At 45.5% G+C, this 10859-nt stretch overlaps 1 protein-coding gene across 2 annotated transcripts in view; it reads right to left on the bottom strand.

Moving 5' to 3' along the window:
* The window catches only part of REPS2 (RALBP1 associated Eps domain containing 2), a 231222-nt gene that overhangs the window by 119443 nt on the left and 100920 nt on the right, over positions 1-10859 (bottom strand). For both annotated transcript variants that reach the window (XM_007454850.1, XM_007454849.1), the window contains exon 6: positions 1553-1691. In XM_007454850.1, the coding sequence (XP_007454912.1) occupies positions 1553-1691 (139 nt within the window). The remainder of the gene's footprint in view (positions 1-1552; positions 1692-10859) is intronic.

Genomic DNA, 10859 nt, shown 5'->3' with positions numbered 1-10859 from the left:
GCAGGAATGGGGAATAAATGCTAATAAGTAGGTAGTTTATTGGGGGAAGGTGCTCTAAATCTAGATTGTGACTATACTACACTAAAATCATTGAATTGTACACTTTAAATGGGTGAATTTAGAGTATGTAAATTACATCTAAATAAAGATGCTTTCTAAAAAGGGACATCAACTAATTGCAATGTATGAACCTCTCCTGACCTTGATCAAACTAAACTTTTTTAAAAGGCATTTGTGAGACAAATGGGGAAATCTGAACAAGACTTGATATTAAGTAATTTGTGGGGTTTTTTTTTTAATGTGCTAATGAGTTGTGGTTATGTTTTTAAAAGAGGCCTTATCTTTACAGATACATCCTGAAATATTTTCAAATGAAATAGTCTGGTAATTGCTTCAAAACCGTCTAGGCTGAGAGAGGGTATAAATAAAACCAAATTGTGAGAGCTGAGTGATAGGTACATAGGAGTTTGTTATACTAGCCACATCAGTTGTGTCTGTATTTGAAATTCTGCAAAATGAAAAGGTTAAAAGAAAATAAAAACATTCCTAACAGCTACCTATTTGTATTTGGCTAAATATCTGCATACATTGTGAAAAAACTCACTTAAGCAGTGGGTAAAGTTAGCAAGTGGTCAATAAATGCAATGTGGATTTCTGCTTTTTTTTAAAATCATGTTGTCAACGTTAATTTTTTTGTATCTACAATAGTCTGCCTTCAAATAAAGCCATTACCACCAACCAGAAAATGATATCTGCGTTTATACAGGTACATTTCAACTACGCACCTTATTTCACGAGAGAAAATTAATCTTAGTCCACACTGCGATATGTCAGGTTACAATTATCAAGGACATATTGTTATTCTTCACAATTGAAGTATAAAAAGAAAGTTTTATGAATTTGTCTTCCAGACTCTACTATTTCACTGTTTGTTTAGTCTTCAGCCGGGTGAAATGTAGGCACGTGGGAATTAAATCAGTTCCTCTCAGCTTGAATTTTGCATGAGAATTCAATAGGAATATGTATTTCTGAAGATAACCCAGAAGAACTAACATGTGGACATAAAAATGCTGGCCAATTTTCCTCCCATATTTTCTCTCAGAAAAACCAGAGGAGAAAGACTGCAGCCAAAGAAAACGAACATGAACTTGAACTCTAAGGTGTATATAACATAAGGAGACCTGTGACAGCAACTCTTTGGGAGGCTACACTATGTCCTTGCTGTAATACCAACATAGTGAGTATGCAATTAAAGGTGCGGCACTAATTTCAGGAACTGCTCCAGCTAATAAGGCACAGGATCTGAACCAGGATGCTCCAAATTCCCATTTAACCCCCCTTTGAAAAGGAAACATAACTTTCCCAATATCATTGCCAAGTGTTTTTCTGCATGGTTTATAATTGATGAGACATTCAACCTCAGAGAAAAACAAACTAAAATCATAGAAGGTTGTTGTACTCATTTTGTGTGGACTATTTCTCAAGATAGGCGCTGTTATTTATGTGAGACAGTGAACTGGGACCCGTGTTCTCACCCGCCAGACTTTGTTACCTGAAATGAAGGAACTCGGATCAGGCTGAAGGGACCGGAACTGGTTGACATAATACTCTCGCTGCTCTTCCGTTATCCTCCAGGGTTCATCTGGGTAACTACTGTTGTTATCCTGCAGTTCTCTCTCCACTGAAAAGGACTTTAAAAAGAAATCAATAAGCAGATGCTCACAGAATCTGTCTCTTGTGAAACGAAGTAGAAATATTAAACCCAAGCATTATAATTATTTTTTTCCTCAAGGGAATGAATTTAAACACCTTGTGAGTAGAATTTAATGGGAATGTAAACTTCTGAAGGTCAGATATCATGCTTTATACCTTTCTTTTGTATTTCCCAAAGTGGTTAACAGGCCTGAGCATGAAATACTGAACACTTGGGCGAGTGACAAAAGATTTTCCAATGTGATGAAGGGGAAAAAAATACAATCGTTCTTTTCTTCAAATATTCACCACATTTTGATCCTTTCAAATTAGTTGAGTAGATAGTAAGATAATCTAGATTCTTTTTAAACAATTTTTTTAAAATCTAGAACAGCTATAACCACACCATCTTTCTTTCTGAGGCATTCCCGTTGTATAAATCTGGGAATCAAAAGCTCCGAATCAAGTCCCACGTCCGCAGGTCCCACCTGAGTGGCAAGTCAGGATCACCAAACCTCTCCTTCCACATGTGTGAACTGGGGGTTCTACTGAGTAATAGAGCTGAGTGCAAAGATGGGCTGTCATGGTACCACAACAAACAGGGTAACAAGGGGTGCATCCGACCTGCCACTAGGGGGCATGCAAGCCAAATTTGAGATTTTAAGGATACAGAGAACCAAAGTAGTAGTGCAGGAGAAAAGAGCTCTGCTAAGCAATGGGGAAAGAAGCAAAAATGGTGATTCTGGAAGGAGTAGCACAGGGCTTTGTTGCATCCCTCCCATCTACCCTAAGGCTAAGGTGCTACTTGCCAAGGGCCACCTTCATGGAACTAAAAGGTAAACACAAGGAGGGTGAGCCTTTAAGACAAAAGGAGACTAGGAAAGAAGGGGAGAGGTATTACTACTAATACCCATCAAGGTGCCTGCTTCTGAATGAACACACTACCAAGGAATTAATTATTAGGAGGGTATTCTACTCACTATCCCCAGAAAAGACAGCAGACCGTCTCTGCCCCCTGCCTCAACCTCCCCAACAAACACACGCCACATTCTGGAAGTAACTCTTCCCTGGAACACTTGGCTCTCCTCTGATGCCATTCAGAGAAGAAACAACTCTGTAAAAAGTTTGAGCTGTGATATGACCTTAAGATGGCATCTTTGAAGTTTGCATACTAGATGAGTTTCCACTAAATCTAAATCAAACCGTTTTTAAATGCCCTGAAAGTCACTATCCAGTAGTTAATGCCTTAAATTCATAGAGTGTTTTGAAATTTACAAAGCATTTCATACACCCCTATCTCACCTGAGCACCTCAAACATTTGAGAGGTAGACACAGCAGGTATTAGTATCCTTTTCCCAGATGAGGAAACCAAGGCTCAGAGAGCTTAAGGGACATGCCCATATCCTTCACTGAACCCCTGCAGTCAGCAAGTAAGTGCCCACTTTTTTTTAATCTGTTGCCAAAATCTCCATGCTAGGTATTGGCTGCTGCATTTCCTGGTGCTGACATGGAAGCTTCTACTCCCCTAAAATGCACTCTCCTTCCCACCTGGAACCGAAGCTGCCATACCCAGTCGTTGCTGGTAGTGTCATCCCATAACCATCTGCTCACCCTATTTCCTCTCCCATATTACTTGATCCCTGAGTGGCATCAGTGGTCTCTTAGCAGGTCTCAAGTCTAATGTGAGAGCAGGAATAAGAAATGGACAGGAGAAAGTGACCGATTCCTCTGCTTAAAAGCTTTCAGGATGACCTATTGCCCAATAAAACAAATCCCCCTCCTCCACCTGGCTTTTAGGGCCCTTATAATCCAGCCTCCTCCTTGGTCACTCATATCAGGCTTCTGATAGCCCACATGCTCTCTCCTCATGGGTCAAGTTTGTGCCTTCTCCCCAGACCACCCTTCCTCTGATCCCAGCCCACTCAAATCCTACCCATCTGGGCTTCCCTGGTGGTGCAGTGGTTGAGAATCTGCCTGCCAATGCAGGGGACACAGGTTCGAGCCCTGGTCTGGGAGGATCCCACATGCCGTGGAGCAACTAGGCCCGTGAGCCACAACTACTGAGCCTGCACGTCTGGAGCCTGTGCTCCGGAATGAGAGGCTGCGATAGTGAGAGGCCCGCGCACAGCGATGAAGAGGGGCCCCCACTTGCCACAACTAGAGAAAGCCCTCGCACAGAAACGAAGACCCAACACAGCCAAAAATAAAATTAATTAATTAATTAATTAAAAGAAAATCCTACCCATCCTCAAGTGCCATGGCCCCAAAGGACTCTCTGACATACCTGCCAGGCCCACAGCCACCGCAGAGGCGCTACCTGCCCCCAACCCCCAGCTCAGCTTGGCTACGAAGATGGGTCTGGAACCACATGTGCACAGCATGGCCCACCTCATGCCCGGTCTCCCCCAGCTGAATCCAAGTAAGTGTGGGTGGCCTCACAGTTGCTGGCCCCTGGGATGCTCTGGCACAGAAAGCTTTTCTCTAGCGAGAACAAGCTGCACCAGATGCTCATTCTTGTGGATGTGGATAAAAAGTAGAAAGATCAACAAGCAGAGAAAGCAGTCCCTGAGCAGATGCATAGCAGGGCGGGGTTGTGACTTAAAGTCACAAGGGAGCAAGAAGTGAGCACAAGCAGAATCTGTGAGGAACGCAAGTACTAGAAAGAGTCCGGGGTGAGGGTGGCTGCTGGCAGCCAAAAGAAAAGGTAAATGGACAGTGAAGCAAACTCAACTAGTCTGTTCATGGCAGAACAAACATGAATAACCAAGAACTCCCATTCCTGGGGACCACTGGGTCAATCCTCGTCTCTCATTTCTTGGATTCCCATGAGAACCCCAACCCCTTCCTCCTTCTCAAGAAAACTTAAGAGCTGACAAGGAGAATTCCTGCTCCTTAAAACCAAAAGTGCCAGGGCTTCCCTGGTAGTGCAGTGGTTAAGAATCCGCCTGCCAATGCAGGGGACACAGGTTCGAGCCCTGGTCCGGGAAGATCCCATATGCCGCAGAGTAACTAAGCCCGTATGCCACAACTACTGAGCCTGCACTCTAGAGCCTGCGAGCCACAACTACTGAAGCCCGCACACCTAGAGTCCGTGCTCCGCAACACGAGAAGCCACTGCAGTGAGAAGCCTGCACACCACAACAAAGACTAGCCCCCACTCGCCGCAACTAGAGAAAGCCCGCGCGCAACGACAAAGACCCAGCGCAGTCAAAAATAAATAAATTTTTTTTTTTTAAGTGCCTTCCAACAATGAGAGAGGGCATGTGAACACCAGGCAACCCATATCTGGTTTGGTCCTTCTACCAGCCTGCCCGAAACATCTTAACCTACCCCCATCTCTTTCCCCTTGCTTCTCACTGCATGTTTTGAATTGATTTGATAAATCAAGTGATTTGAGCATCTTAGAAAATAAGAATCCTTATTATAAGTATGCTAAGTATCACACAGTTTGAACATTTAAAGTGCTGTTTGTTAAATATCTTCATTCAGGTTTCGATCTGGAGTGCGAGAACCATATCATCTTAGCCTTCATTCTGCACATAGCCCCTAGCAGGCTCAGCACAGACACTACAAAAGTCGGGTGGGGGCCACTTACTGACGGGCTCTAACAACTTCAGGGGTATGTCTTATGTTGAAAGAGATGCAAAAACACTACTCTATGCTGCGTGTAATGAAAGAAAGCCTAGGAGTCCATTTCATATTTTATTTTATTTTTTTAAAGAATAACTTGATCTTTTTTAATATTTATTTATTTGGTTGCACCAGGTCTTAGTTGTGGCAGGCAGGCTCCTTAGTTGCAGCATGCATGTGGGATCCAGTGGGATGGAACCCAGGGCCCCTGCACTGGAAGCGCAGAGTCTTATCGACTGCACCACCAGGGAAGTCCCCATTTCATATTTTAAAGTTTGAGATCTATCAACAGACATCCCTGTCGGTCCCACGGTCTGATCTCTATGGAGAGGTTTCAAGTTCCTTATTCATTAAGTGAGTGATTTCAGAGACAGGTGGAAGGGGCGGATCACATTCCACGTTCCCTGAAGCCGAAATATTCCAAAAGAAAGCTAATCTATACTACAAGAAGCCAAATGATGTGAACTTTGCTGCAGAAACACTGACCTGCTCATTCATTCATTCATTCATTCATTCACAGACACTTATTCAACATCACCAACATCCCAGACACTAGTCACTAGGGATACTCTCTGGTGGTCAAACACATTCTTTTTCCCAGGAAGCCTAGAATCCAGTGAGGGAGAAAGACGGGCAATCGCAAAACAGTGAGGTGTGAGCTGTGGTGAGACAGGGAACTCTGGAGCTCCACGGCTGGGAGTCATTCCACCAACCGCCCGCATCTGTATCACCTGGGGACTCATCAGAAATACAGAAGCCCAGGCCCTACCCCACACCTAGTGAATCATCAAGTCTGGGAGTGAGGCTCAGGCATCTGCGATTTAACAAGCACTCTAGATGATACAAAGCACACTCAAGTCTGAGAAGCAATGCTACAAAACATGCAGGGCAAGGCAAGCAAAAGGAACAGCATTTGCAAAGACACCTTAAAATGCCAGAAAATAGCCATCTCCTGAAAGTAGCTTGGTTGAGCTACATACAGATAGAATGGGCTGACAGTGCAGAGGAGATGCGGGTGGAGTTGCCTCAAGATGGTCCAGACCAGCGGTCCTCACCTTTTTGGCACAAGGACCAGTTTCGTGGAAGACAATTTTTCCATGGACCAGGGGCGTGGGGTGGGGAGAGGATGGTTCAGGCGGTAATGCGAGCGATGGGGCGCGGTGGGGAGCGGCAGATGAAGCTTCGCTCCCTCACCCGCCACTTACCTCCTGCTGTGCGGCCCAGTTCCTAACAGGCCTCGGACCACTACCGGTCCACAGCTCAAGGGTTGGGGACCCCTTGCCCAGACCATGAAGGTTCAGGTGCACCAGGTTAAGGGCTTTAAACTGTATCTAGAAGACAATCGGGAGCCACAGATAAGTATGACACAGGCCAATGAAATAATCAGATTTGAGTTGCAGAAAGATCACTTCAGTGAGGAGAATGGAAAGGAAGACTAAATAAAGGTCGGAAGACCAATTAAGGCCATATCGGCAACCCCGGCCAGAGGTCAAGGTAGCCCAGAGGTAGGGAGGGCTATGAGGGGAGTAAGAGAAAAAAGCCATAGGGGCCCCCCAACATGAAGGCCCATTCCAGCAGCGGGATGGCGGCTTGAGACCTCTCTGGCAGCAGCTAGGGGGCCATCTCCTCCAAATAAACCCATAAGGCAACCGTAACAAAGACCTGAAATCAGTCACCTAAGAGAGAATGTCTAATTGCAAAGACTGGAGGCACTGAGCAATGGGGGCAGGGGAACGATGGAGCCTTGGACTTCCGAGGAGAAGCCGGAACCAGGAAGAGCCCCACCTCTGTGTGCACCCAAGAGGCGCCCCAGCTCCACTCCAGCTGTAGTGATTTGCTTGGCTGGGTGGATATTTTTGCTACTTGGTGCCAATTTTGAGCTCTACCAGCGTTTTTAAGAAAATATAAAAGGAGGGAGAGAGAGCGAGAACAAGAGAGACAGAGAATCTTCCGCATCTGTGTGCTTAAGCCTCATACATATGGTTCATTATACAGTTTCTCTAGACACAGGAGAATTAGATTTGCTTATATTTAAAACATTCAAACCCTTGGTTTTGTTTCAAGTGAAATGCAAATATCTGGCACTGCAACTTGTTATCTCTGGGGAATACAGGCTGTTTATAATGAAAGAGACTTCAAAAGACTCATTAAAAAGTAATACTATTGGGCTTCCCTGGTGGCACAGTGGTTGAGAGTCCGCCTGCTGATGCAGGGGACACGGGTTTGTGCCCCAGTCTGGGAAGATCCCACGTGCCACAGAGCGGCTGGGCCCGTGAGCCATGGCCGCTGAGTCTGCGCATCCAGAGCCTGTGCCCCGCAGCGGGAGAGGCCACAACAGTGAGAGGCCCACGTACCGCAAAAAAAAAAAAAAAAAAAAAAAAGTAATACTATTAATAAAATCCCAAAAGGAGACATTTACCCCTGAAGTATCTTAAAATCAAACACAGATGAAAAGTATGAATTGCAAGGAAGCAGTACTGTCAGGGAGAACTTAAGAAGGGGGTGTGTAATGTTTCAACCACAGGACATTTCTGTTTAGAATATAACCCCACCCTGGAGGCCTCCTGTCAATGCTGCCTTAGAGTCCAGCCATTTCACCTGAGGGTGCGATGATCTTTGTTAGAACAACATCCTTTTGGTGCCTTAGCAAATAAACTGTCTGGGGGAGGAAAACCTCCTAGCAAGCCCACAGTGACTCTGTGAGGACACCTCCCCTGCCAACGACCTTTTGGAAATAAGAACACCATACTGCGACCACTGATCAAAGCATGATCTCATGAGCAAAGAAATGAGAAGACTCAACCACCCTAAAGGGGAAGACTGGCTCACAGGCTGGTAAGACTAGACCATAGCCCACGTGACAATTAAGCTGCCTACAGAAAGATCCGGGGATTGATCTGTCATAGGGCAGAGAAAAAAGAAGAGTCAGGGAAGCAAACGATAGCCGTGCTTCTATGTGGGGTTATGGTGGCTGTCCTCTGACCACTCACGCCCTACATGCCTGGTGTACGGGTGTCACCGAGTGGCTGCCCAGCCAGTAATGACTTTTTCCAGCCCTTCCTGCAATTAGCCACAGCCATGCAACTGAGTTTTAGCCAATGCAGTGGGAGCGCAAGTGACCTGCACCACTGCCAGGCAGGCCTAGCACCCCGTGGTCCTCCTCTATGCTTGTCCCCATCAGCCCACTGAGAAGGGGCGGCACAGCCCCAGGACAGAGGCAGCCTGTCGCCTGAATTACCATGTGGGGGAAAGCTGCCCGCCAATCTCTGAGACGAGTGAGAAGCAGACCTGCTGTGGGAAGTCATTAAAATGCGGGGCGTAGTTGTTAGAGCGGCTGTTACTCCAATCAACCTACCCTTCAAGCGACGCCCGAAGGAAAGGCACACCTGCCTAGCGCCAACAGCACAGCCACTCCTGCGTTGAAGACGAAGCATGAAGCCATCTTCCTTTTGTAATCTGACCACCTAATGACCTGAGACCGCTCTGAGCCCAAAAAGCTTTCTAATCTGATTGTTCACGAAGACTGTCTTCAGGGACAGCATGTGGATGCATCTTTACAGCCATCTTTCTATGCTTGGTTAATATGAGTTTGATAGGAGATTCTCAGGGAGGAAGTATAGAGTAAAGAGAAAAGAGGGCCGTGATAAAACTGGGAAATGGGGAATGAAGAAAGGAGCTAAAGAAGGGGGTGGAGCTCTGCGATTTTGTTTTTCACATTTGACTGTTCTGTATCATACTCTATAGCCTCATTTATACTGTTTCCCACCTCACTCTCATTCTAATGTTAAGGCCCATGAGGACAGGAAATTTTGTCCATTCTGATAACAGCTATACCTCAGAGCCTAGAAAAGTGCCTATCACATGGGAAACACTCAAAAGACGTTTGGCAAATAAGTGAACAAATAAAATAAACAAATGATGGGACAAGCTGTCAATTCTGACTCATAGACAGAATGGTTAAGCTGAGCCCTCCTATAATGACTGGAGCTGAAGTTTAGATGCACTTACCAAACAACTGTCACCAACAGTGTAAAGGCTGGGCCCTCTCCCTTACCTATGAAATCAGAGGGGGAAGAAAACTTTTTTTTTCTTTTTATTTTAAAATACTATAGATTCGCTGGAAGTTGCAATAAATAATTTCTGTTTTTACCTGTAGCAAAGTTAGTTACAATTAAATCCTAACAAAGCAATTCAACTTTATCAGTTTCTTCGTGGAAATAAATTCACAAAAATGCCTTTAATCACATACTGCCAAACTTACTTAGGGATCTAATCTCAACAGCTTAGAAGGCTGAAGCCCAGACTACAGGAATCTCTGAGTCTAATGAGCAATGCACAGTTGCTGCTTATTATGATAAACTAAATTTTTTAGATGATCACCACAGACATCAGAGAAGGTCAGATAACATGTATTCATTACGTGCCAGACACTGTAAGCACCTAATACACAGACAGGACCTACTTTCATCTTCACAACAACCCTGCAAAGTAGGTCCCATTAGTCCCATTTTGCAGAGCAGGAAACTGAGGATTAGGGAAGGGAAGTGACTTACCAAGACCACACACCTAGTAAATGGTAGAGTCAGAACATGAACGGAGTCCAGAGTGTATACTCACTCAGCGAGCTCTGTGGTTCCCCCCTCTTAACCATCCATCCATCCTTTAGCCATGCACCATTTCCTTTTAAGAACTAACCTCACTGTAATGCCTAAAATACTGCCGCAATTCTGCAGATTGAGGATCTGAGTTGAGGATACAAATATCCTATACTTCCACTTCCCCCTCCATTACCTAGTTTAGTTGTAGATACAGACAGAGCACCATCTTATTTCTCACATAACTTTTGCTTATAAGCATCTGGCATGTTTTCGCATCAGGAAAGAACCCTGTAGAGAGCCATACAATACAGATATTAAATCACTGCACTGTTATTTTAGTATGTGGCACTAACACTATTTTGATTAACAAAAGAAATGCTTATGAGTTATCACTGTCTCCAATTCTTCCACCAGGAGCCAAGATCTCCTGCTCAGAAGGGCATTTTTCCTTTACGATTGTCAGGATTTTGCTCTCCGCTTAGAGGGGAAGAGCTGGAGAAAGCAAGAAATCAGCAGTAAGAAGAGCCTTGGATGAGGCTGCGGGCTTCCGGTGCTATTACACTAACGTGCCAGCTCCATCCTTGCTGATGAGGTGAAGGCTGCCTGTCTCTTCCCCACTGTCGTCCCCTTAACACTCAAGGCAGCCTGAGGTCAGATGGGAAACAGATGCACCAAAAACTCAGGCTGAATCCATGGAATGCTTTAGAGAGTGAGGCTACAGACTGGAGGTGCAACAAGAGTGCAGGTTCTGGGGCTTTCCTGGTGGCTCAGTGGTTGAGAGTCCGCCTGCCGATGCAGGGGACGCAGGTTTGTGTCCCGGTCCGGGAGGATCCCACATGCCACAGAGCGGCTGGGCCCGTGAGCCGTGGCCGCTGAGCCTGCGCGTCCGGAGCCTGTGCTCCGTGACGGGAGAGGCCACAACAGTGAGAGGCCCGCGT

Source organism: Lipotes vexillifer, unplaced genomic scaffold, assembly GCF_000442215.2.
Source record: "Lipotes vexillifer unplaced genomic scaffold, Lipotes_vexillifer_v1.1 scaffold586, whole genome shotgun sequence".
In the NCBI taxonomy this organism is placed as follows: Eukaryota; Metazoa; Chordata; class Mammalia; order Artiodactyla; family Lipotidae; genus Lipotes; species Lipotes vexillifer.
The sequence above is the reverse complement of the archived record's forward strand: the minus strand, read 5'-3'. Positions and strand labels throughout refer to the sequence as shown.